The sequence below is a fragment of the Myotis lucifugus genome, unplaced genomic scaffold, assembly GCF_000147115.1.
Source record: "Myotis lucifugus unplaced genomic scaffold, Myoluc2.0 scaffold_876, whole genome shotgun sequence".
In the NCBI taxonomy this organism is placed as follows: Eukaryota; Metazoa; Chordata; class Mammalia; order Chiroptera; family Vespertilionidae; genus Myotis; species Myotis lucifugus.
The window spans coordinates 57,273-83,938 of record NW_005871924.1 but is presented as its reverse complement, the minus strand read 5'-3'; the positions used below and the strand labels follow the sequence as shown (position 1 = coordinate 83,938).

Sequence of the window (26,666 nt, the reverse complement as noted above, 5' to 3'; positions counted from 1 at the left end):
ATCTATGCTTTTTAAAAAAAATATATATTTTACTGATTTTTTTTTACAGAGAGGAAGGGAGAGGGATAGAGAGTTAGAAACATCGATGAGAGAGAAACATCGATCAGCTGCCTCCTGCACACTCCCCACTGGGGGTGTGCCTGCAACTCAGGTACATGCCCTTGACTGGACTTGAACCTGGGACCCTTCAGTCCCCAGGCCGATGCTCTATCCAGTGAGCCAAACCGGCTAGGGCATTGATCTATGCTCTTAAGTTGCCAACACAAGTTGCGTGCAGGTATGCTCTGAATTTCTGGTCAGAGGAGTAGACAGGATAAAAGTGAGTTTTTGTGAAACCATTTCCTATTGTAGCCTGCAATACAAACTCACTTCATATTTACTATATTCCCTATAAAGACCACAGATTTAATTAGTGTTTTCTGCTATAGAAATATTTAGACAGCCCTAGTCAGACTAAATACTTGGTCTTAGTGGATAGAGTGTTGGCCCGAGGACTGACAGGTCCCTGGTTTGATTCTGGTCAAGGGTTCATAACTCAGTTGCAGGCTCCATCCCAGGCCCCGGTCAGGGCATGTGCAGGAGGCAACCAATTGATGTATTTCTCTCACATCGATGTTTCACTCTCTCTCTGTCTCTTCTCCTCCCTTCCACTGTCTCTAAAAATCAGTGGAAAAATATCCTTGGGTGAGGATTGACAAAAAAGAAAAAGAAAAAAAAAGAAATATTTAGACATTTCCAGTTGGGAGTAAATGTTAGTAAGTAAAAATACCCAACTGTAAAATATACTCTGCCACCAGAGGAAAAATAAAATATTCTCCCTTGCTCTATGAGCTCAAGGCTTGGCGAATACATCCTGTGAAGCGAAGGAGTCCAAGAGTTATGGTTCCTGGCAGATCACTTTTCATTGCACAGAGGGCGACTGTTACCCAGATACTTACTTATCTACAAGAGTCCGTATGACTGCCAGTGTGTCCAGCACTAACCCATCTACGTTTTGTTTCTTTCTCCGTGGTTCGTGTGGTCCTCGGCCCCTCCTTGGTGGCCGAACAGGATCCCGGGGTTGGTTCCTTATGTCAACAGTGGGTACTGCATTGTTCTCGGCCTGTTGCTGCTGGGTGTCAACACTATCCTCTGCTCCGCTGTCATCTCGGCAGATGCAGGAGTTCCCCATGGCAGCAGCAGCACCTTCAGTCCCCAGGAGGTGGGCTATGTGTTCCTCAAGAGTCAACAGCAGACCCTGGCCAAGGCTTCTGCTTGCTAAGAACACGGCCCAACCAAAGACAATCATTTAGATAGTTTTCAGTTTTCCAAGTATTGTTTTCATAATCCGGGGTTGAGACACTTGCATCCTATCTGTTTTTAACAACTGAACGCTGAAGAAAGTTGCAGAGTTGATCTCCAACATTCTCAATTACAGGGAATCCTGGTCATCCAGCAGCAGTTCTAAAAGAAAAAGAAAAAAACAAAAGGAAAATGAACCAAAGGTCTGTGGCTATTCAATGACTCGAACTTTTCTAGTTTGATTTCATAGACAGTGGGATTGCAATGAAGAATCGTCTTTGGTTATTTTTATAGGTTTCTGACTCAAAGAGGTATCTCTGCATGAGAGAATGAACAATCAATCATTGTTATCATTACATTATAAAATTGATTGCTAAACCATATCCTTGTAAACCATAGGAGTTACCATTGATTTTTTTAAAAAAGTATGTGTGGTTCTATATATAGAACTACATTAGAAAAATGTGTACAGTTGTTCAAGGGTTCCTTTCTTGGATAAAAAATCAATTGCCTCCTTTCTTACTTTACATGTATGAGAAAATTTAATGTTTCAAATAAAATATCTAATTACAGAGGCTTGTCGTTAAAAAGTATGATAAAATTGTGATAGCACCCGTTTGATATCAAGAAGAATGAAAGGATAGGGCGTTTCACTTAAGTTACCCAAACTACAGTGGTTTCCCATAGAGGCTCTCTTGAGAATTTACAGAAATCATACAAGTAGTTACAAAGTTTTTCTGTTATCTAAGCCAGATTCTGTTTGGGGAAAGGCAGATGCAACGAGGTTGCATTTTCACAATGATCCATTTGTTGTACGACATAGCTGCTACACAGTTAAGAATAAGGACGCACCATCTGTTTTTGAAAATACTGACCAAGCACCTGGGGTCAGGCACCATGCTGGCCCTGGGAGAATAAGGCACGGTCCCTGTGCTCCAAAAATTCGTGGCTGGCCATTCTCATCCCACACAGTATGTTTATCACTGAAAACCTAATGATAGAACTAGTTCTTCATTAAACTGAAAAACCTAGTTAGGTCTAGAAAGAAAAATTTAGAAGCAGGAGACTGACATGGGGCTGGTAGCAAAAAATAAAAAGTCATGCCGAGACCTGGAAACTAGGACCCATTAAGATTCAAATGGACACAGAAAACACTAAACATTTGCTTTATTTACAATTAAGTCCTCTGATATTGAGCAATGGCTCAGGAATAAATATAAATTAAATGTATAATTCGGTGGGATTAGAAACAAGAGAAAAATTACTTCCATTATTTGAACAGATTTGCAACAAATTATTTTAAACATTTGTCCAGTTTAATTATTGCTCATAAGTGGGAGTGGGACTTGAAGAAAGAGACAGATAAGATGGAGATAGAAAGTATGTGTGTACTAGGTGTACCAGTTAATAATGCTGATTTTTTTCAATAGATGGAATTATACATATGTTGATATATATGTGATTTAATATGTATGCTATTTTGTTGTATTGCTCCTTCTGATTACCACTTGTTCCGATCGATGGCACACGCATTTTCTGAGCAGCACTTCAAAACGTACGAAGAAGTGGAAAACTGGGTCTCTGAATGGTCTGCCTCAAAACAAGAAAAGTTCTATTGGGATGGTATCCAAAAATTACCTGGAAGATGGGGGAAATGTGTAGCTAGCGATAGACATTACTTTGAATAAAGCACTTTTGATGATTATCGAGTTTTCTTTGACTACAAAATCCGAATTATTACGGTTAATAACTCGGATTAACCAGTAACTGATTAAAAATTCGGATTAATCATTAACCGGTTAATAGTGCGGATTAACAATCAACCGGTTAAAAATTCGGATTTTGTAATCCAAAGAAAATGTCAACTCTTGTAAAGCTATTCGGAATAAGTAAAAAAAAGTATTGGGAGTGCTTGTGAGGAAAGCAGTGAGTTAAAAAGTTGTCGGATCACAAATTTTTAAATGTTATTCTATCCAAAACTTTTTCGCTAAGGCTTATATGAACTGAATGTAGAATAATTAATCTATGCAGCTCTCCATTTAGTATAGTCTCAAAGTAAGTGGAAGATATCCAATACATACAAACAGGCATTTTTCAGAATATGACTAAATTAGGAGGTGAGAAGACAAAAACTGTGGGTTTTGTTTTTTTTCTATTTCCAAATTGAACTCAAGTGTAGCTTGGGTCAATTTCTTCTAAGTCACTTTCCTTATTTAACCCAGAAAATGATGTCAACTACCAAATTTGTCAGAGAAGAAAAATGAGTAAAAAAAAAAAAAGTTTTCAAATATTTCAAAACCAAAGACTTTCTTTTTTAAGAACGAGCTGTAAAGACCCGGTGTAAAGAAGAGATGAAATAGGTGGGAGAAGCTGTGAGGCATTTCAAAGGTAAGGCTATAAAACATAAAGGAAAAAATATGAGCTACTATCTTTTGAAACGTTCTGAAATGAGCATATACCGAGTGCTTTTGAAGTTACAGCCAAAGGCAGGGCACATAAATAAGCAGAGGGCATGAGCTTTCCGATTTATGCAGCACTAAAAACCTATAGCTCTTCCTCTGGAAAAGGCTGTCACTCCTGATACTTTTCTGAGAACAAACTGTGAATAAATACTTCAGGCAAAAGCCTGGGCCGTGAACTTAAACAATTACTCTGTAGAGAGCTGTATCTCATTCCAAAAGCATTATGTGGGCCATTGTTCTAAGACAGTAACACTCAGGCTCCAGAGCTGGTACAGGATGCCAGAGGCCACCGACAGCACAGGGGAGGGGCTTTGCAGTCAGAAAGATTGGGCACAGGGCCCGGCCTGCAATGTTGACAGCTAAGCATTCTAATTACCCTCACTATAGACACACTTTACAACAGGGAGAGAGTAATACTTCTTACACCTCACAGTGCTACTGTGAGGATTAAATCAAACAGTGCTTGTAAAACAAATGGCACAGTGCCTATATTTAATGGATCCCCAAATGCAAGATGTTCTTAGAAAATGAGACCTAGCTAATCAGAGGTAACAAAATAATCTGGGAGGTGGGACTCTGGAGTAAGACTTAAGAGCACTAAGATAGCCCTAACTGGTTTGGCTCAGTGGATAGTGTCGGCCTGCAGACTGAAGGGTCCCAGGTTCGATTCCAGTCAAGGGCATGTACCTTGGTTGCGGGCACATTCCCAGTGGGGAGTGTGCAGGAGGCAGCTGAATCGATGTTTCTCTCTCATCGATGTTTCTAACTCTCTATCCCTTTCCCTTCCTCTCTCTAAAAAATCAATAAAATATATTTTTTTAAAAAGAGCACTAAGATAACTAAATAGTTTATCTTTTCTAGAACTCATCTACCTTGTACTGAAATAACCTTTACTTAGCTATACTTCTAGACTACACCTGGGAAGAGATTGTAGCTTAATCATCCCAAAGGTGATGAGCATTCAAAGCCCTTAGGTACTTCTTTTCAAACTCCTGGTTCCACTCCAAATAGCCAGAGTCAGAATTTCTAGGATGTGGTCCAAGCAAGTGCTTTCTTAAAAGCTCCCCTGGTGATGCCCGGCCAGTGTAGCTCACCTGTTGAACATGGAACCAAGAGGCCACCAGTTCGATTCCCGGTCAGAGCACATGCCCAGATTGTGGGCTCGATCCCCTGTGGGGGGCGTGCAGGAGGCAGCCAATAGATGATGTTTCTATCTCTCTTTCCCTCTAAAAAAATCAATAAAAACATATTTAAAAAAAAAGAAGCTCCCCAGGTGATTCTGTTGGGACCAGGTCTGGAAATCACTGCATATAGAACCTAACAAAGAATTGGCACAGTAGGCAGGACCTACTACTGATGTGAAACACTGATCAGTTGCCCTCCCCCGCCACATGCCCTGACTAGGGATCAAGTGTGCAACCTGGGTATATGTCTTGACAGGGAATCGAACCTGCCACCTTTTAGTGTATGGGATGATGCTCCAACCAATGGAGCCACACCAGCCAGGACTGACTCTTTTTTAAGAAGAAAGTAAAGACCATTCCTTCCCCTTCTGTATTATTTATGATTTATTAGATTTTTGTATTTTATATATTTTATAAAGCTGCTCTGAGAGGGAAAAAAGTCAAACTTGGGTTCTCAATAAGTTTTGTGTTAAAGCAATGAGGTCTGGTACTTAAAACACAGACCTCTACCACCATAAACAGCTCACCACAAGAGACATCTGGCCAACTGGTCTAATCCTCTCTAACAAATGGTCCAGGAATCAATGATTCAGCTCTTCAAATATTTGCTTGCATTCGATCATAATACAGCTCAGTGACATTAAGAACACTTTCTTTTCTCTGAAAATAAGACTTCAGGATTATGTTGCCAAGAAAGGAGAGGCTGGTTAAATAAATGACCCTAGGAATAAAAACCAAACTGTGGGCGTGAAATTACTGTTGCTGTCATCTTCGCTTTATCATTCCCAAATAGTGTTACAGGATGCAGCATTTTTTTCCAATTCACTTCTCACCCGTCAAGGCTAAATCACAGAGCATAAAAAGTAACAATAGATAATGCACCGGAAATGTTCATGATTTTCTCTCATTAGAAAATGTTTTGGATGTTTTCCTAAGATAGTATTATAAGTGATAGTTCTTTGTGCATGTTTGTTAGCCCCCACTTTTATTATGAAAATTTCATACACACAGCAAAGTTGAATTTTACAGTGAACACCTACATACCCGTCATCTGGATTTTACCATGAACATTTTACTATACTTGCTTTATCACATATCTATCCATCTCTACCCATCATCCATCCATCTCATTTTTTTATGCATTTCAAAGTAAATGCAGGCATCAGTATACTTCCCCCTAAATAATTCAGCATACTTATCACTAACCAGTCTTGAATATATTTTTAGAGGTTAGATTTACATATAATGAAATGTACAAGTGCTATGCATATACGTGCAGAATTTTGTCAAATACATAAACCTGTGTAACTCAAACCCTATCAAGACAGAGAGCCTTATCCAGAAATATATTTGCTCTTATTTTTATTTTGCTTTTATTTTTCTAAAGTATAGTCAACTTAAAAAAATATATATGTACATACATACATATATATACACACACATATACATACACATACATATATATTGATTTCAGAGAGGAAGGGAGAGGGAGAGAGAGATAGAAACATCAATGATGAGAGAATCATTGATCGGCTGCCTCCTGCACTCCCATACTGGGGATCAAGCCTGCAACCTGGGCATGTGCCCTGACTGGGAATTGAACCGTGACCTCCTGGTTCATAGGTGGACGTGTTACGGGTTTGATCCCCAGTGGGGGATGTGCAGGAGGCAGCCGATCAATGATTCTCTCTTATCATTGATGTTTCTATCTCTCTCTCCCTCTCATTCCTCTCTGATATCAATAAAAATGTATTTTAAAAAGAATTAATTATAGAATACAGTCTTATATGAAACATAAGAGAATTGTTTCAGCATTCAAAAAATGTATTAAAGTATAACATTTAGGGCTGGGATAGATTAAGAAATTCCCAGAAGCAAATAATAGTTTTTAAAAAAAAGACAGAGAGAAAGAAAGAAAGAAAAAAGGAGAAGTAAATAATCCCTGTTAGGTCTTAAGACTGAAAATTTTGCCTTGGACCCAAAAAGGAAACACTACAGAAGAACTGAGGTAAGTGCTAATGGTGGCTGCAGCACAAAGGAGAAAAACATAACACTCCACCGTGCTCGGGATTTTCCCCCCCAGGGGACGAAATAATAGGAACTCATACAGATGTGTTATTTAAACAGATGATTCATAATCTGAAGGATAGGGTTTTTCTAGTATAGAAAACTCTTTACTATTAAGAGAAGCAAACAAAATGTATAAACAGCATGGATAGCAACACTTCCCTTAATGAAATCTACTTAAAATGGTGTCTGAAAACACTCAGTTGGATACCTAGAAGCTAAAAGGTATTCAATAACAACATTAAGTGAATTTATTCTAAAATCTGTAAAAGTAGAGAATGTTTCCAAAATACTAACCACTTTGAAAAACAAAAAACATTCAATATGATTATAATGCTTACATGCCAGGCCCTGAGCAGAGATGGAAAAAAAAGGTCCCTCATGCTCTTGGCAATGAGATGAAGGACAGCAATAGACAACACCCGGAGTGCCCGACCCATAACGTAATACACGCCAGTGAAGCCTCCGGGTAAAGGATCATCGGGTTCACCAGGAGCAGGCCTCTCATTCCTCCATTTTTCCAGTGGAAACGGAAATTAGTAACACCAAGTATTTCTGTCCAAGCAAGTTTTTAGGTGACTACATATCAGCATTAGCAAAAGGGGTATGGAGGGTTTGTATTTGTATTGCCACACATTCATGTCTTAAATTATAAGCTAAAGATTGTTGGCACAAATATCCTGACCACGGTGAAAGGTAAACCAAACGCCCATAAATTAAATTGATAACGAAGCTAATAGTCGTTCTGCTGAAAAACAAAACCACCAAAAACCACAAGAGGAAGCGCCGTGGGAAATAAGCACCATTCCGATGACTAAAGGAACCCTCTCCACACGTGACACGCAAGCAGCTTTGCCCGGAGCCAAGGTTCCCAGGCCAGGCGTCCTGGGAGAAAAAGGTGTCAGACAGCAGTAAGCTCTGGCGTGCTGGTTTTGGTTTATGAACACCATGTTTTAGCAACCCTTAATGATTCACTTGGTAGGTTATGAATAAGTAGCCCTTAGGCATGTGTAAGTATGAATAACTATGAAGCAATAAGAATCGGAAAAAAGGAGCTGCTCTTCCCACAAGGGGGGTGGGGCAGGGTAGGAGTCAGACTTTGGGAACCAAGGCACCAAGGGATCTCTGAAGAGAAAACGTGATTCTTCAGAAGGGAGAAGGGGTGAGAATAAGCTAACACAGTAACATTAAACTATGAGGTAATAATAAACTGGCCAAGTAAGGTATTTCAAGCCTTCTATTTCATGTGTATAGGACCCATGAAATTATGCCTGGAAACTATAATTTCAAGCAGTAAGAAAGCTATGAGCAGGGTTCATTCCTTAACAAACTTAAGGAGTGCATCAATTCTTTGCTATCTTAAATGCATTCTTAGTTTTCAAAAGCTCATTTAGCCCTGTATGTATCACAGTTATCCACAGTTAAATATGCTCTTAAACATGCTCTTGCTTGCTGAAAAAAATACAGCAAGCAAGCATTTCCTTTTGGAATGGACACTGAGAGTGAAGTATAACAAATATGTGCTTTTTTTCTAACCATAAAGATTGGCAAGATAACTATTTCAGAAGCTGACTTATTGAATAGATAAACCAAAGGGAAAATGCTCTTTCTTTTACACTCCTATAACTTGTAAGTCTCCTAAAGGCTGTGGCCCAAGTTTTGGTTCACTACTTCCTGACTATTCTATTTTTTAATTTTCTAATTTGAATACGGAGGGGGGGGCGGGTAACCATGCAATTTCAATGGTAAATGCCTTGAAAACATCAAATATTTGAGAGACGCTGAATTGAGAGTTTACTTCCCCCAAATAACTCTTTTGAAATAGATTACTGGTTCCACCGTGGTTCCCATCTGTGGTTCAACCCGGTGGCTATCACCTCCTACTTTATAAAGATCCCACCACAAAGCAGAAAATGTCCAATTTAAAGTAGTGATTTCCGTCCTCAAGAATTCCTAATAACTTCTCAACCTAAATCGCTATTAGAGTATCCAAGAGAGTTGTATTTTAAAGGATGCAACGTAACGTCTCCTTTCATTATAACAAATTATTATTAGGTAAGGTATAGGCCAGTGATGGCGAACCTTTTGAGCTTGGCGTGTCAGCATTTTGAAAAACCCTAACTTAACTCTAGTGCCGTGTCACATATAGAAATTTTTTGATCTTTGCAACCATAGTAAAACAAAGACTTCTATTTTTGATATTTATTTTATATATTTAAATGCCATTTAAGAAAGAAAAATCAACCAAAAAAATGAGTTCGCGTGTCAGAGGTTCACCATCACTGGTATAGGCAATTCTTGACAGACTGAATTAAGCTTATGAGTTGAAATAAACTGTTGTAAATGCACTTCAGGAACCCACAACGATTTTTTTGTTGTTCTCTTGCCAAAACATACTTCAGAGTTGTTGTTCTTCCCTATTCACTACAGAGTAGCAGACTATTATACAAAATGTTAAGTTTTTATTTCCTCTTGATTCTTAGCCAATTTACTAAGTGAAAAGTTATTTTGCTGACAAAGCAGAAAAAGTCCACACAGAGTATGCTAGGACACTTCCTATAATCAATAACTTAAAAATAATCACGGAGTACAGAAATAATGAAGGGTTTGTGTAAACAGCCAAAAGCAGGTCACAGACAGACATGAGGCAGTAGGTCAGGACAACGTGTATCCTGGAAAATGAGAAATCTTACAAAATCACCACAGTGATTCTTTTTGAAAAGACCCATGAAATGTAAGACCAGAAAAACAGGAAACACGAGTCAGCTTTTTGTTGAAAAGCAACAAGCTTCAAAAAATCATAAATTCGTGAATATTTGGAAAAACAACTCTAACAAATGCCACTAACGAAACATCAGGAAAAGGTCACACCTGGACGCAAGGGTCTTATCACCTCAGAGAGGAGCCACACGGCAGGATGTCACCCCAGGAAATGCAAACGCTAACTATCAGTGGTGGAAAATAGACCATTGTGGAAGAGGAATTGAAAAGCAATTGCTCATCTTTAGTTTGAAACTACTATAGGAAGGCATAATTTCCATGGAGGAAAAAGGAAGTCTCACTTACAAAAATCACAACTGAGGAAGGAAGAAAGATTTCCTACCTGTAGACATCCAAAGGCCATGAAAACAAACAAACAAACAACAAATATATATATGAAAAAAGGGGAGGTAGTTTACACTATTGAGATGAAATTACATGGAAGAAAATGTCAGCGGTCAGCGGACAAACTTCCTGAAGGAAAAAGATTATGTTCTAGGGCTGCCTCCTGCCAGCACCACCAGCATTTCAGAGTAAATTAAAACTCTGAGCAAACACCGGGAATCCCTCCACCCCCATCGCCGCAGGGGTTGAAACCTTGGGGTTGGAGTATGATAGGACCTACGCAGCTGTGAACCTGGACGCTTTTGGTCTCGGGTGGCTCCCAAAGTGATGGACCATTACTGTGTGAAAGCGAACCCCTTCCATCCACCAGAGGTTCTCAACCTTCCTAATGCCGCGACCCTTTAATACAGTCCCTCATGTGGTGGTGACCCCCAACTTCATTGTTACAAATTGAACATAATGAAAGCATAGTGATGAATCACAAAAACAGTATGTAATTATATATGTGTTTTCCGATGGTCTTAGGCGACCCCTGTGAAAGGGTCGTTCGGCCCCCAAAGGGGTCGCGACCCACAGGTTGAGAACCGCTGAACCAAGCTTTGGTTTAGAAGGTGCCTCCACTTTCCTTCCTCAACAGCAGGCCCTTCGGTGGCACAATCACAGTCCTTGCCACACCGCGTGACGTTACCGGACAGACCTGGGTTGGTGGAGTCACTTGTCTGAGGCGTCCAGCCCTTAAAAGTTCAAAGTGCATCACTCCGAGGAGATGAGCCTCGTTCAGAAAGGGCAGCACTGCAGTCTCGGGGGACCATCTCGGCCTCGATGTCTCCCCCCAAAGACAGGGAAACTGAGGCAGCCGGGAGGGGGCCAAAGCTGGATCTAGACTCGCGCAGGGAGCCTTGGTGGGAACGGACTCCTCCCACCCCACCTGCACGAAGCCCCGAAGCAGCTGGATTCCGTGGTTAAGACCCCGGGTCGGACTCCGCGGGGACCGGCGTGCCATTCCTGCCACCCGCTCACGGATCCTCCCCGAGGCTTTCCCGCGGATCGGGGTCTCTCCTTCCCAGAACCGCCCGGCGAGCCCCTCTCCCCGAGGCCCTTGCCCGCTTTCCACGTCGGGCCTCCGGGAATCCGCTAGGTCGGGCTCCAGACTCCTAGTCCCTCTCTCTCTCTCCGAGGCATCTCTCCACCCCGCGGCATTTTTATGGCTCCCGGGGGAATGTCTGCTTCGCACCCGGGCCACCTAAACCTCAAACTCCACAAAAGGAAACCCTCCCAGAGCGTCCTCCCATCGGCCCCTTCCGCCCCGGACACCCCCGAGAGCCCTCCTAAAATGTCAGGAGCCTCCCGGGAGCTGCCTGCCTCTCACCTGGGCCCCTTTCGCCGCGGCCTTCTCAGAAGGGCGACCCCCGAGCACCTCCTCCGGTCAACATCCCCCTAAAGGGGGAACACCCTCTTCCAGGAACCTCTTCAGGCGCCTTCCGCGCGGGCCTCCGTGGAGAATCTCCGGGCTGTTTCCCGGGCTCTGCCAAACGCCGCCCTTCCGGGGCCCCTTCCCCGAGCCTCCCCCGACCCCAGTCCGGTCTCCCGCCGCAGACTCGGGGACGGTCCCCTCCCTCCCCGAGACGTCCCCTGCCCTCGGACTTCCCCCCGCTCCGCGTCCCCAGGGGCTTCCCGGGGCACGGCGGCTGGGCTGCGGCACTGACTTGCTCCAGCTCCCAGGTCCGATCGAGAGAGGGGGAGGCAGCGGCGGCGCGACTCCTTTGTGACAGGTCCGAGAGAGCGGTAAAGATGGACGCGGGGCCACGGCGCTGCCATTACGTGCCGGGCCCACCCCCGCTCCGTACCGCCCCAGGCCCTCCTTCAGTCCCCTAGGAAACGCCCCTTCCTCGGTGGCAATCCCTCTCCCTGACAACCAATCATCTTTCCTGGGAGGCACCACGTGATCGCACGGCCCGGCCCGCCCCCCAGGCGCGAGCTGGCCAATCCGCTGGCTGAGGGGTGAATGGCCCAATCCAGTGTCTCCCGCCCGCTTTCCGGGCACCGGATTTCCATCGGACTCCCGGGGAGGAAGAGAGTCGCGGATTGGGTTTCGCCGCCGGAAGCGGGGTGGACTTTTGTTGTGGCGGCGAGGAACAGGAAGCCCTGAAGGGTCAAAAGGAATACAAAAGCAAAGGCTATTTTCTTTTTCTGTTCTTTCTTTTTTTTAACCCCTAAAAAGTAAGCGGCGTCAGCGTTGGCGGTGGCGGTTCGGGGGTGAGCGCTACCGAGGAGAGGGTGTCCCGCCTCCCGCGCGTCGGTAGGTGAGTGTGGCCTGGGCCCGGGCCAGGCTGCGAGACCCGGGCTCCAGCTTCTTCGCCGAGGAGATGGGGGGCTGTGTCTGACTTGAGGTTTAGGGCCAGGCCTGTTCTCAGTCTGTGCGCTCGCCCAGTGTTCTTGGCCGCCGGGGCTAGAGGTTTGCAGAACCCAGCCTGAGGGGGGCCGAGGGAGCCCGCGGGGTGGCCTCCAGGTCGAGTCGGGGAGGATACCTGGCCGTTTCCAGCGGAATGGGGACTTTGGGCTTCTTGCTGGCTTCCCTGCACCTTCTCTACGAGGTGGGGCCACCGAGGCTCCAGGTGAGGAGCGGGCGCTATTCCTAAGGTCTCGGAACGGCTCCCGGCTCCTCGGGAGATGTGGGGAGGCCTGGTTGGAAATGGTGTTTTCACAACATGTAAGACGGGAAGCACATTTTTATGATATACCAAGTACCAGTCGCTGGAGCGTGCTCGTTTTTGCAGAAAACTTAAGCAACTGAGACCGAGAGTTGAAGCACGTTGCTGGAGAGTTGGTGGCCCACGTGGATGCCAACGTCCGCCCGGGGGTTAAAGGAGGACACCTGTTCGGACTTAGCAGTGGTAATTGAACTAGTAGAAAACAAGCTCTTCTGCGGCCCTTTTAAAATGCAGATTCTCGGACCCCATCCCATCCCCGGATAGTCTGACTGAGTAGGTCTGGAGTGGGACGCAGGAAACCAGGTGCCGGCCTGGTGGTCAGATTTCCCAATGACTTCTTGGGTACCAGCTGCGAGGTAAGACGTGTGGATTTCTTCAGCTGTTTGGTGTTTTGCTGTGTTCAGAGGGACCCCATAAAATGGTTCGGAGGACAGTGCTTCTAAATCCTGGAAAGGAGTCACTCCTTTTTGATACAGGAGTTGAGCTGAGATAAAAGCAGCATCTATATATATATATATATATAGTCTTTCAAATGCAGCTTGAGCTAAGCTGTTAACAGTTTTTAAGGGTCTGCAAGCAGAGGATGGCCAGTTAACCTTTCTCACCTGAAGTCTTGGTGCCTTTTACCCCAGTGGGCAGTTTCTTTGTGGTTTTTAGAGAGGAAGAATCACCTCAAGACCTTCTACCTGGTTAGCAGTCTTTCCTTTCACCATCTAAGAATCTTGATGTTTGGTTAGAGTCAAGATGCCGCTTCAGAAATGGAAAACCACATATCTGGTAAACAAAGTAATTTAAGTGCCTGGCTCAGCCATAGGCTCAGCCATAGTGGAATTACACCTGGGTGGCAGCTGAATTAAGCAATTGCAGTGTGCTCACTGGGGATCACCTTTGGATCCCACTTCGTTCTTAAATAGGCCCTGTTTCACTCTTTACTGTGGGATGTTTTAAAGATTGTTCAGTCTTTATCTTCGGGTTTCTGCATTTGTTTGGGGTTAGACTTCTTGAATTTGTGGATTAGTGTCTTTCATTAGATCTCTCAAATTCTCGGCCATTTTATATCCATCTACTGCTTCTGCCCCATTGTTTTTAACTGATTTAACATAGACCTTTTTACTCTGTTCTCGTCTCACTTTATTTCTTTTATACTACATTCTGGATAATTTCTTTTTCGTTAATTCTCTAACCTATTTCTAATGTGTCATTAAACTCATCCATTGAAATCTTAAATTCAATTACTGCATTTTTTTCCCATGAAGTTCTGTTTGTTCTTTTTAACTGTGCTCTACCACGGTTTTACAGCTTCTTGTTCCCTGCTATTAATTTTGAGGCTTGGTTTTTGTTTCTTTACACATGATAAGTATATTTGTTTTATAATCTGAATGTTTTAAATCTACTGTCTGAATTCCCTTTGAGTCTGTTTCTGTTGCTCATTATTTATGCTGTTTTTCTTCCCACTTCACTTTTACCTTGAAGGTGTAGTTCTTTGGCATACCAGGTTAACATGGAGAAATAAATAGATGGTTATCAGACTTTACATCCTATTTGGGCTTTAGTTTCTTTTGTTTCACAAAGGCACCAAAACAACAGCATTAAGGTCAGAGAAACCCTTAGGATGAAAACAAGTTTGGATAATGGCTCTATTTCTGGTTTTGGATTTGGGGCAAATTCTTTTCTTTTTTTAAAAATATATTTTATTGATTTTTTACAGAGAGGAAGGGAGAGGAATAGAGAGTTAGAAACATCGATGAGAGAGAAACATCGATCAACTGCCTCCTGCACACCTCCTACGGGGGATGTGCCCGCAACCAAGGTCCATGCCCTTGACCGGAATCGAGCCTGGGACCCTTCAGTCCGCAGGCTGATGCTCTATCCACTGAGCCAAACCGGTTAGGGCTTTTTTCTTTTTTTAATATATTTTTATTGATTTCAGAGAGGAAGGGAGAGAGAAAAACATCAATCATGCGAGAGAATCCTTGATCGCTGCCTCCTGCACGCCCCCTACTGGGGACTGAGTCTGCAACCCAGGCATGTGCCCTTGACCAGAATTGAACCTGGAACCCTTCAGTCTGCAGGCCAATGCTCTATCCCCTGAGCCAACCCAGCTAGGTTTGGGCAAATTCTTTACTATATTGTTAGCTTTTCTGTTTAAGAATTATTTTAGAAATTTCTTCCAGTTATTTAATTAAATTAATTATTTTTTTAAACATTTTTTTTATTGATTTTAGAGAGGAAGGGAGAGGGAAAGATAGAAACATCAATGATGAGAGAGAATCATTGATTGGCTGCCTCCTGCACACCCCATACTGGGAATGGGAGCCTGCAACCTGGGCATGTGACCTTGCCTGGAATTGAACCCAGGACTCTTCAGGCCACAGGCTCTATCCACTGAGCCAAACCGGCTAACGCTATTTAATTTATTTTTTATCATAGAAGTACAGGATTGGTGTCAATTGCCTCACTATTTCTGGAAATGAAAGCACCCTTCCTTTCGTTTTGATTTTGGAATGTGAAATTTGTGATTTCTGGCAATCTCGAGTTACAGATTATTTTTCTTTGTATTCCTCAAATTTCCACCACTTTTCACTGCGGTGTCACAGCTACTATCAAAATTAAGCTTCCCTCATGCTTTTTCTAATCTCCCTTTTCTGAACTTCTAAGCTTCTATTTTCTTACAGCATTTACTCTTATTCTGCTTTTCTAAATTGCTCATGTGCCAACCTTCTTTCTTACTGAACGCGAGTTCCTCACTTGTTAAATAGTTGAGCGCCAGGTTAGTGCCTAGCACTGTGCCTTCCACGTAATAGGTCCTCTGAAAAATTGACTTCAAAAATACAACTGAATGAGTTAGTAGACCTTATGTGTGGTTGTGTAATGCAAAGCCTTTACTTCTTTCTTTTTTAAAAAAATTGGATCTTGAGAGGAGTTATATAAAGCCTGGGGGAGGGGAGGTATGACTTAGTATGGGTTAGGTTCCAAAGCCAGCCCAGATGCAAAATGATCAAAGCTACCTTCGAAAATCTAGGGGAGCATTATGATGGATGTAGGCATACCAGCGCAGCAAAATTCCAGCATGGCCAGGTTTCCTCCAGCTTTGGAACAGATGCTGTTTTTTTCCCTGTGAGCCCCAGATGAAGTAGTTGGTTTACATTTAGGAGTCACAATGTGTAACAGATACAACTAATATTAGACTCATACACAGTGAGGGAAGTGTTTATACACTGAGTGGCACGCATGAACTAGGGAACTGAGGATCAGCGAAGGGAACCAATAATTTAAGCTCTCTCTTTTTTTCTCCCAGTGCATATAGATGAATTCAGGTAAATGCACATATAAATGAGACTCACTTCTCATGTTACGGGAAGACGAATGCATATATAGGTGTGTTGTGTGTTTTGTTTTAATAATTTTCTGTTGTTAATCCTCACCCGAGGATATTTTTTCCATTGATTTTTTTTTTTTTAAGAGAGAATGGAAGGGAGAGGGAGAGACACATCAGCTGGTTGCCTCCCGCATGAGCCCCATCCAGGGCTGGGATCCAGGGCTCGTCGAACCCGAGACCCTTCAGTCCATGGGTCGTTGCTCCAAACCACTGAACCAAACCGGCTACGGCAAAAATAACTTTATTGCATGTGTTTTTTAGATGCCTAGACGATAAAAAAGGTTATACCAATTGTTCTTCATAATAAAAATTTTAAATATGAATTAAATTGCTATGTTGTACCCTCATTTTTAGGTTCTTTTAGTTTCCTTTGGTCCTGGGGTATGTTAAATAAGCGTCATTGTTAGAAGAGTGAAGATTACATTGTCTACTAATAAATGCTAACAGAGTGTTCTCTGTTAGTAGTTGTCATTCTCCGAAGTTTGGTAATACGGGGAAAATTGGCTTGATCTAAATGACTGTAGGTGGTAGAAGAGCCTTATGGCCAGAAAGCAGTCTTTACTTGAAATATAGTTGAGTTTGCCAGATGGAGAATTCCTCATAGTTGTGACTTGAACATTAGGGTAGAAATGTAGAAAGATCAGTGGTAAACTATATTGACAAAAAGAAAGTGTATTGGCTGGCCAGTGTGGTTCAGTGATTGAGTGTCGACCTATGAACCAGGAGGTCATGGTTTGTTTCCTGGTCAGGGCACATGCCTGGGTTGTGGGCTCCATCCCCAGTGGGAGGTGTGCAGGAGGAGGCCAGTGAATGATTCTCTCTCATCATTGATACTCTCTCTCCCTCACCCTTCCTCTTGAAATAAAGGAAAGTGTATGGTCCTGTTGCTTTTGCTACTCAAAGAGAGAAGCTTTAGAACACCCTAACACAGAGTTCCCCCGATGTATTTTTACACTTGCTAACTAATGTTAGAATTAGGGTGTATGGTGGTCAGTGCTGCAAACACTTAAGTAGTCTGCCATCACAAAATTTAATTCCATAGGAAACCAGATCTCTTTAGCTTCTATCATGGCACTAGCTAAGTGGAATAATTTTTTAGTTCAGCAATAGCAATTATTTTTGCATGCAGCAATGTAAATTTTGTATCTTAAAACTTGTGTGTCATGCTATGTGAGACACTAAGCCCATTTTGTCCCACAAACCTGGAAATTAAATACCACAGTCTCTAGTGCAAACACAGTAGATCAGTGTATTACGGTTACTTTGGCTTGAAATATAAGAACTTTGTTTTTTTGGCTGTCAAGCAAATGTGAAAACTATGTTCTTTATTTGTATCAGTTTGAAACTTTTAAGTTTGGACAAAGTGATTTTGGTATGGTTTTTCCATGAATTCCCTCTTTGAAGAACTTATTTCTTTTTAAAATAATGTAATGTGAAGTTTGATCTTTTAACTCAGGTCACCTTGAAGAAAAAAGTTATGTAAGTAAAGGAACGTTGACAACATTCTTTCTAAAATTAAACACAGGACAAAACAAGTATTCCCACATGAATCTTTATAGTTGGACCCTAGGATTTTATTTATTTATATTTTGTTTTGTTTTCAATTATTCTAGCAAACAAAGGAGAGAAATGAGACTTGTAAAAATTTAGCTGGGCAGTAGGAATTAGAAATAAATACTTTAACTTCCGGTTTTTCTGTCATTTCCAGAAGGAGGTAAATGAATTGTAGGTACTCATCACCTTCCTATTGCAGAATAAACAGTGAATGAATTTTGGACTCTTTGTGTGGGAAATACTTAATAACCCGTGTAAAAGCATTTTTCAACCAGTTGAAGTGAGAGTAATGAGAGTTATTCTTGAAGAAGACATCAATTATAATAAAGTGATTTAATTTTTGGTCCTGTGTTTCCTACTTTACAATCATATGGTGTTTGAATAGAATTTCCCATGGGACATAGAAGCCTCAGCTAACACTTTTATGTCTACCCTTCTCTATAACTTACATCAGACAACATCTAGAAATATTTATGTGAGAGCATTCTTCCCTACTTAAATTCTTCCAATCCTCTATGGGTTTATTCAGTAAGTATTTATTACATGCTTAATATATGCCAGACACTGTGCTTACTACACTGTGGATACAAAGAGCTGATGGAACAGTCATGAACGATAAAATGAATGGATAAGTGCTGTAGTAGAGGTGTAAATGGCTGTGATAGGGCTGGGAGTAGAAACAGGGAGATAAATGGAATGGTATTGCAGTAGTCCATGCAAGAGTAGGCCCTGAAAGGAATAGATTAGAAAGCAAAGGACTCTTCTCTTAAAAAAAGAAAAAGAAAGGAGTGGATTAAAAAGAGGTCTTTAGGAAGTAGAAACAATAGAACTTATATAAGAAAACGAGGAAAAAGGGAGTGTGGGTATATGTCTAATTCCTCTCGGTTTGATGTGATCCCTTCCCCACTTTAGGTGTCAGGATTGTTTATGTCACTGATTTATTTATGTCTCCCCTACGAGTGCATACAGTATTTCTCTCACTCCCACAGCCTGTCCAGAGCTTAGCGTAGTGCTTTGTAGTAATGGCAGGCCTTTCAGAGCATCTTTAAGCATGTGCCAAACACTGAAGTGCTTTACATGAATTATGTGTTTATTCTCACAAAAGAGTTATGTTGTGCAGTATTCTTTCAGTCCCCTTTGGTGAGTGCAGTTGTGGGTGAGGAAACAGGCTGCTCAGGGTCATACAATGGGTAAGTGGCAGAACCAGGTTTCAAACCCACAGTCTCTTGATTTTAGAGTCTTTTATACTCTTTATCATGACCTGCTCTCCCTCTTGGTAAGAAGACGGAAAAGAAGGTACTCGCTATATATTTATTTTAATTACATTGGGTTGTAGTGAAGGTAAGCTTATTTCTTGACAGTACTTATTGACAGTGAAGTTTGGAATTCTGAAAAGACCTGCATATTTCTGGAGAAAGAATATTCTGAATAATATTCAAAATATTCAGGAGTATGAGCATGTACTGTCCCTGTCTTTGACCTCTCCAAGCATAGCAGATGACCAAATTAATTAGCCAGAAGGCTATATTGAAGGCAAAGAGGGAACAATAGTATTGGGCCAGGGAACGAGGACCTACAGAAGGAATGCAGGTAGAAGAAAGAGATGGATAAAGCAGCCTGTGTTTTAGTCTTGTCTTTTAAACTCACAACTTCATTATAATTGGTGTGGCCACCTAGCTTTGTTTTGGAATCAAGAGAATGTCAGGATCATAATGTTAGCTTTAAAGAGCAGACTTTCATAAGTATTCATTAGTTTTGACTGACTGTGTGTTTTTAATATATTTTCATTGACATAAAGGAAGGGCGAGAGAGATAGAAACATCAATGAAAGAGAATCATTGATCAGCTGCCTCTGCATGCCCCCTACTGGGGATTGAACCCGCAACCCAGGCATGTGCCCTTGACTGTAATCAAACCTGGGACCCGCCAGTCCGAAGGCTGACGCTCTAGCTACTGAGCCAGACCAGCTAGGGCTGACTGTGTTTTCAGGAAACCAACCCATTGAGAGCTGTGCTTTTGCCTTATTTTCATTAACCAACTATGATTCCTGATTTTGTGTCTGTGTGTGAAAGATGGGTAACAGCACAGACTCAACTCTTTGGGTAGAAGTTGAATTCTAACACAAGAAAGATATTGAGGAAAAAGAGTAAGAATTTCGTGGGAAGATCCTTATTTCTCTAGAACATCAATTTTCAACCTTTTTCAGCTCATGGCACACATAAACTACTAAAATTCTGCAGCACACCAAAAATATATATTTTTTGTTGATCTGACAAAAAATAGGTATGATTTTGATTCATTCACACTGGACAGCTATTGTGTTGGCTACTGTCATTTTTTTATTTGACAGTCTAAGGGAAAAGAGGTCAGTGCCCCCGACTAAATAGTCAGGTATTGCATGTTTTAAAAATTCTTGTGCCACACCGGTTGAAAATCGCTGCTCTAGAGTTTCTGTTTCAAGTTCAAACCCTTTTTGACAAGTATCCTAAAGGCTTTGTCCCTGAGTTTCAGGGATCCTTGTTAAAGTTAAATGAAGGTAGTGTCTTCTCTTTCCAGAAACTCAGCAGGTCATGAAATAAATGATTTTCCTTTCTTAATTTTGAGTTATAAGAATAAATTTTAAGAGTCTCTGAATTCTTAAATTAGAAGAAAGCATGTAAGATTCTAGATTTTAGCCGAAACCGATTTGGCTCAGTGGATAGAGCGTCGGCCTGCGGACTGAAAGGTCCCAGGTTCGATTCCGGTCAAGGGCATGTACCTGGGTTGCGGGCACATCCCCAGTAGGAGGTGTGCAGGAGGCGGCTGATTGATGTTTCTCTCTCATTGATGTTTCTAACTCTCTATCTCTCTCCCTTCCTCTCTGTAAAAAATCAATAAAATATATTAAAAAAAAAAGATTCTAGATTTTATTTTGGCCTATTGGAAGATTTTTTTCAGTATTAATGTGTATTACTAGTGGCCCAGTGTATGGACTCATGCACATTGAAAGGAAATTAATTAGAACAAATATTTTAATATCACTATTCGCTCTTTCTCTATAATAGAAGTGTCAGAGATGAAAGAAAATCAGTAAAATGTATATGAAAATAATATATAAATTGATTAATAAACAATAAAAACAGACATAAAAATAACAAAAACATGATATAAGAACAATATTGATAAAAACAATGACTGGTAAATTGATTAAACTTATTCTAATATCTCCCTGTATACCACATTAAGAGTAAAAACACTTTCAGAGTGCTTGACTAATTTCCCTTGTGATGAAGTATTTACAACTTTAACGTAACATGCTCTTCGAACTGGAGAGAAAGCAACATATAACTGACCATGTCCAAAAACTGGTTCAGGTAGGAATATTCCTACTCTGTCTAGAGTTTGTCCTTGTGATTTATTAATAATCATCGCAAATGCTGGCATCACAGGAAACTGTCTTTGAATTAATTTAAATGGGAAGCCAGTGTCAGATGGGGACAAATCAATTCTTGGAATCAGAACAACCTCTCCTTCAGCAGATCCTGTTAATACTTCAGCTTTGATTATGTTAGGTCTCAATCTTTTGATAATAAATCTAGTACCATTACAAAGACCCCATTTACTATTACGATTTCTCAGTAGCATGATGATTGCACCTACTTTCAATTTTAATTTATGACTCGGCATTCCCAAAGGAGTAATACTATTAAGGAATTCGGTGGGAAAATTTTCCTTTTTGGCATCATCCATTTTGAATCAATGGAATCATCACTCATATAGGTGTGAAAATCTCCATCAAGTATATCCCAAATTTCTTCAGTTAATTTATGAACGTGCTCATTTTTAGGACAAAGAATCACATGTTTAGATATATTTTTAATATTACCTATAGATATACTAGTTCCAAAGTAGCTTCAATAATAGATCCGTTAAAAATCATTTCATAGGGGATTTCAATAATATCCATTCTGAGAGCTTTATATATATTGCACATGCACGAGTCAACGTTTATTTTTAAATTGCAGTGCACATCATATGTACGGGCTGGTCAGATGGACCTACAGTCGGTCACTTAGCCTTTTAAATAAATACTAGAGGCCTGGTACACGAAATTCGTGCTCTCAGGAGGCGTGGTCCCTCAGCCCAGCCTGCGCCCTCTTGCAGTCCGGGAGCCCTCGGGGTATGTCTGACAGGCGGACATCCTTAGCGCTGTGGAGGCTTCTGGCTGAGTGGCGCTCTTCCTGTGGGAGCACACTGACTACCAGGGGGCAGCTCCTGCACTGAGCATCTGCCCCCTAGTGGTCAATGCACATCATAGCGACCAGTCCTTCCACCATTTGGTCGATTTGCATATTAGCCTTATATAGGATAGATTTTCATTTTAAAAAAATGTATAATGAGAGTAAAGATGCCAGTGGCATTACCAGATTCTAATAATTATTTCCCAGGTTTAAGTCATATGCAACCTGGTAAAGTAAGCCACTGCTTTGAGACACTGTTATTTTTCCTCCACTTATAAGAGTAAAGGGACTAGGGAAGTTTGGCCCAGAAAAGAGATAAAATAGGAGGAACTTGGGTGTTGTCTTCAAAGAGCTGAAGTATTGTCATGTTGAAAAAAGATTTGGCTCCTTTTGTTTATTTCCCAGAGGATTAAACCAATGTGTAGAATTTGTGGGGAGACAAATTTGAGTTTAAGGAAGAACTATACTATCAGTCAGGTCTGCTCAAGGAGGGATTGTGGTGGCTCATCTTGAAGTTTTTAAATATGAGTTAGATGAAAATCTCAGATACCAGATGGAGAATCAGGTTAGGTGGGTGGTAAGGACCCATCCCACTATGAGTTATTTACCAGGAAATAAGGGTGAGGGGAAGAAACCAGACTGCCAATATAGGGTGAGAACGAGAGCGACAGTTAATAGAGGATAAGGAGGGGGAAATTGAGGGTCTAGTACAGTGATGGCGAACCTATGACACGCGTGTCAGAGGTGACACTTGAACTCATTTTTTTGGTTGATTTTTCTTTGTTAAATGGCATTTAAATCTATAAAATAAATATCAAAAATATAAGTCTTTGTTTTACTATGGTTGCAAATATCAAAAAATTTCTATATGTGACACGGCACCAGAGTTAAGTTAGGGTTTTTCAAAATGCTGACACGCCGAGCTCAAAAGGTTCGCCATCACTGGTCTAGTACATCTCTCATCCATTAGTCATTCATAGCTGACATTGTCTCTGCCAGGAATGTTTAAGAAAATGCTGGCTCCTGTTTCACAAGAGGTCATTCTGCAGAATGGAGGAATGCTTGGCATGTTCACAGAGATTGCATAATTCTGTTTCTATAACAGGCTTCTGGGAGGAGAGGTGGAGTGATGCAAAATCGAAGTGTCCAGGCTGTGGTCTCTAGGTGGGAGCAACAGCTTCTGTCAGTTGATTTAGTTTTCTTTCTAGTAAATTTCCAAAAAAAATATCTCTCATTGTTACACTAAACTGAACTTCAGTAACAGTGGGATTTAGGCGGAGACTACTCTCTTGTTCTGAATGTTTGGATTTATTTTCTCAGCTTTCTTTTCCATCTTTATTAAAGAAAAATGTTGCAAGAACATTCTCAGCACTGGAATTTGATTTAGGAAGAAAGCTGAAATTGACATGTCCTTTTCAACCAGGAGCCCTGGTTTCTGGAGAGGGGTATGGTGGAGTGGGTATGAATTTTTGATGTCAGGCCTGTATTTGAGTCTCAGTTCTACCATCCACCAGCTCTATCACCTTAGACAACTGACCTAACTCAGGGCCGCAATTTCTTCCTCAGTAAAGAGATATATTTCTCATAGGGTCTTTGTGAGTATAAATGAGGTAATATACATAAAAAGTTTTCAGTACATGGTGGAGCTCAGTAAATGGCTGCTACTTTATTTTCATGCTACCAGTAAACGTATTATTTTGGCTATTAGGGATCAACTTGAAATGGACATGGAATCGACGTGCCAGTGGTGCAGAATGTGTGCTTCCTTGTTACGTGTGATTCTGTGAAGAGCACAAAACAGTTCTTCAAAAGGAAATACCCCAGCAAAGAAAAGCAGAAAAGTTTTGTTTAAAAGGAGTAATGCACACTCCCCTATAGCGTTAGTCCCTTCCCCCTCCTTTCTGAGAGCTTCAGGTAGAGGTATATAGATTGGGAATTGGAAGTTTTCTGCATCAAGAAATCATGAAGTGGTTGAGGTCATCATGGGAATGAGAAAACAGGATTGAAGATAGAAACTTAAGTGGCACAGATATGGATTTAAGGAAGGAAGGTCAGGAAAGAGATGAAGGAGGAGCTGAGTGTAATGCAGAGTACATTGAATCTGAAGTTGGGACATCTGGGTTCTTCTAGTCTCACTTCTCCATTCATGTTTTGTGTGTCTCTAGGCAGATCACTTTCCTGCTTTATAGACCAGACCTGATCTCTGAGGCTCCCTAAATAGATGAGTTTTTCCATTTTGAACCTACTTGAAAATAAGAACAGGTGGATCGAGGTAGTGTGATGTCCCTGAAACAGGAATTTCAAGAAAGAACAATGTCAGATGTTACAGAAGTAAAGGACAATTCGAACTGGGGAAAAGGGTGGCCAGGAGGCCAATCGGTCTAGATTAGAGAGACAGAAATATTTGCAGTATAAGATTTACTGTGGAGTAGCATGTAATGAGAATTATTCCAGATCCTCTTGCTGACTTTGTAGATAACTTAGGGTTGTTAAAACTACTTCATACATTAGGGAAAATGTAATCAAGTGCTTTCATCAATGATCTATAGACTATTTGGGGATTTCTTCAATTAAAGGTCAAAGGGATTTTTGAGGTAATCCATTGCTGGGTGAGAGAGCTAAATCTCCTTGTTTCTCTGTAGAATTTTAATTGCAGTTCTCACTTGAAATATTTTGTTTGTTTTCCATAGACTGATTGTTCCATTATGGATGGAGGAGATGATGGTAACCTTGTTATCAAAAAGAGGTTTGTGACTGAGGCAGAACTAGATGAACGGCGCAAGAGGAGGCAAGAAGAATGGGAGAAAGTTCGAAAACCTGAAGATCCAGAAGGTATATGGGCTTACAGTTGGCCATTCAACATAACGGTCTTAATCCTCACAACAAGCCTGCAAAGGAGGTACCAATGTCCTCACTTCAGAGTAGAGGCACTGAGGCTCAGAGGGGTGAAGGAGCCTGTGTTAGGCCTCCACAGCGGGAAGCAGAGCCAGGTTAATCATGCCCTTGCCCTTTTCACTCTACCCCACTGTCTTCCAGGAGATTCTACTAGTCTGTTCTATCTAGACAGGTGGGTCCAGGATCCGAACAACTGAGACAGTGACATTGACAGTTGGCTCTGAGCTCCAAAGGGAAGCTACGGACTTTGTACTATTTTTGTGTCACCATGCCCTCAGCGCATGCAGGGACTTGACTTGATCTTTATAATCCTTTGTGATTCCAAAATAATATGAAAGAGTTCTAAAATATGTGATCCCCCTCCCCCTCCCCCTTCTTTCTCTCCCTTTCAGAATGTCCAGAGGAGGTGTATGACCCGCGGTCTCTCTATGAAAGGCTACAGGAACAGAAAGACAGGAAGCAGCAGGAGTACGAGGAGCAGTTCAAATTCAGTAAGCTTCAGAAAACACGGAGTCCAAGGGTCTCCGCAGGGGCTTTTTGACGCACGTTTACCTCATGCAATACTTTTTCTAACTAGCCGTGGAATTGTGATTATCTAGTCTCTAAATGCTTGTTTGCTGGGAAAGAGACAAACTTCTGCCTTCTAGATCACATTGAGCATTTTGTTTAGAGCTCAAGATACCCATTTTCATTCTATGCTAATATCTAGTAATGGGAGAAATGCCTTGATTTTATGCCATGCTATCTATCCCAAAGCCATGGTGTTTACAGAATCCTTCCTCTAATCCCCTGAAGGATCTGCCGTTTATTAAAAAAAAAAAAGAGGAAAAGGGAAAATCTTATCTGCCTGTGTTTTCCCTTAAGCCTGCTAAGTGTTCTTTTAAAATTATCTCCTCAGAAAACATGGTAAGAGGCTTAGATGAAGATGAAACCAACTTCCTTGATGAGGTTTCTCGGCAACAGGAATTAATAGAAAAGCAGCGAAGAGAAGAAGAACTGAAAGAACTGAAGGAATACAGAATATCCTTTGTACTTTGAGAGAAGGTGTCAGTTTTCCCATCAACATCTACGATTTTGGTTTCTTTATAAATAGAATGAAGGTCTTTATTTTTATTGATTTCAGAGAGGAAGGGAGAGGGAGAGAGGAACATCAATGATGAGAGAGAATCCTTGATTGGCTGCCTCCTGCACACCCCCTACTCGAGCCCGCAACCTGGGCATGTGCCCTGACCGAGAATCGAACCGTGATCTCCTGGTTCATAGGTCAGTGCTGAACCGTTGAGCCACGACGGCCTTTCCAATGGTGATATTTTGATGACTGAATAACTCACTGGTACTGATCTACGGAGTTATGTTGCATGTAAGAATCTGTTGCAATCAGAAGTCCAAATCCTTTAGAATTAACTAAAGGCCTAAATCCTAAAAATCAGTACCAGGATATTCTTGCCTTTTGAGATTAGGCTCTGAAACAGATGGGCTATGCAGTAAACCTCATCTAGGGGAAAAACTGGCTTCTGAGTTTTCAAATAAAATGTTTAGCAACTTTCTTGTGTCCTTAGTAACCTTCCCTGGTCTGTCCCCATAGAGGAGTAGAGGCAGCAATAAAGATGACTGCTTTGGCTCAGTATTACCTTTTTAACATCCACTTGAATGTCCTAATAGACATCCCAAATGTAACTTGATTAAATCAAAATTCTTAATTCCATGCCTCACAACCGCACCCTTGTCATACTGCAGGATCTGGTGGCAATACCGCCGCCTCTATTTTAAACTGCAGGAGAGAGATTGTTGTTTTTTTTCTCTTTTTT

The 26,666-nt window shown here is 41.5% G+C and overlaps 2 protein-coding genes across 7 annotated transcripts in view; one reads left to right on the top strand and one right to left on the bottom strand.

The window, feature by feature from the left end:
* Positions 1 to 11,965, bottom strand: part of RSPRY1 (ring finger and SPRY domain containing 1) — a 29,509-nt gene extending 17,544 nt beyond the window's left edge. The window contains exons 1-2 of one of the 3 annotated variants that reach the window (XM_006106644.3): positions 11,806 to 11,965; positions 939 to 1,443 (exon numbers count right to left, since the gene is read on the bottom strand). In XM_006106644.3, the coding sequence (XP_006106706.1) occupies positions 939 to 1,288 (350 nt within the window). In that variant the 5' untranslated portion in view covers positions 1,289 to 1,443; positions 11,806 to 11,965. Of the gene's footprint in view, positions 1 to 938; positions 1,444 to 2,786; positions 2,802 to 11,468; positions 11,776 to 11,805 lie in introns of those variants that run through there. The other 2 variants (XM_006106645.3, XM_023747430.1) reach the window with 2 other exon arrangements.
* A 182-nt stretch (positions 11,966 to 12,147) lies between these two features.
* The window catches only part of FAM192A (family with sequence similarity 192 member A), a 29,058-nt gene continuing 14,539 nt past the window's right edge, over positions 12,148 to 26,666 (top strand). Inside the window, exons 1-5 of one of the 4 annotated variants that reach the window (XM_006106647.3) lie at positions 12,149 to 12,402; positions 13,045 to 13,166; positions 24,654 to 24,795; positions 25,251 to 25,349; positions 25,757 to 25,878. In XM_006106647.3, coding sequence (XP_006106709.1) covers positions 24,669 to 24,795; positions 25,251 to 25,349; positions 25,757 to 25,878 — 348 coding nt within the window. In that variant the 5' untranslated portion in view covers positions 12,149 to 12,402; positions 13,045 to 13,166; positions 24,654 to 24,668. Of the gene's footprint in view, positions 12,403 to 13,044; positions 13,167 to 24,653; positions 24,796 to 25,250; positions 25,350 to 25,756; positions 25,879 to 26,666 lie in introns of all 4 variants that reach the window. The other 3 variants (XM_023747431.1, XM_006106648.3, XM_006106646.3) reach the window with 3 other exon arrangements.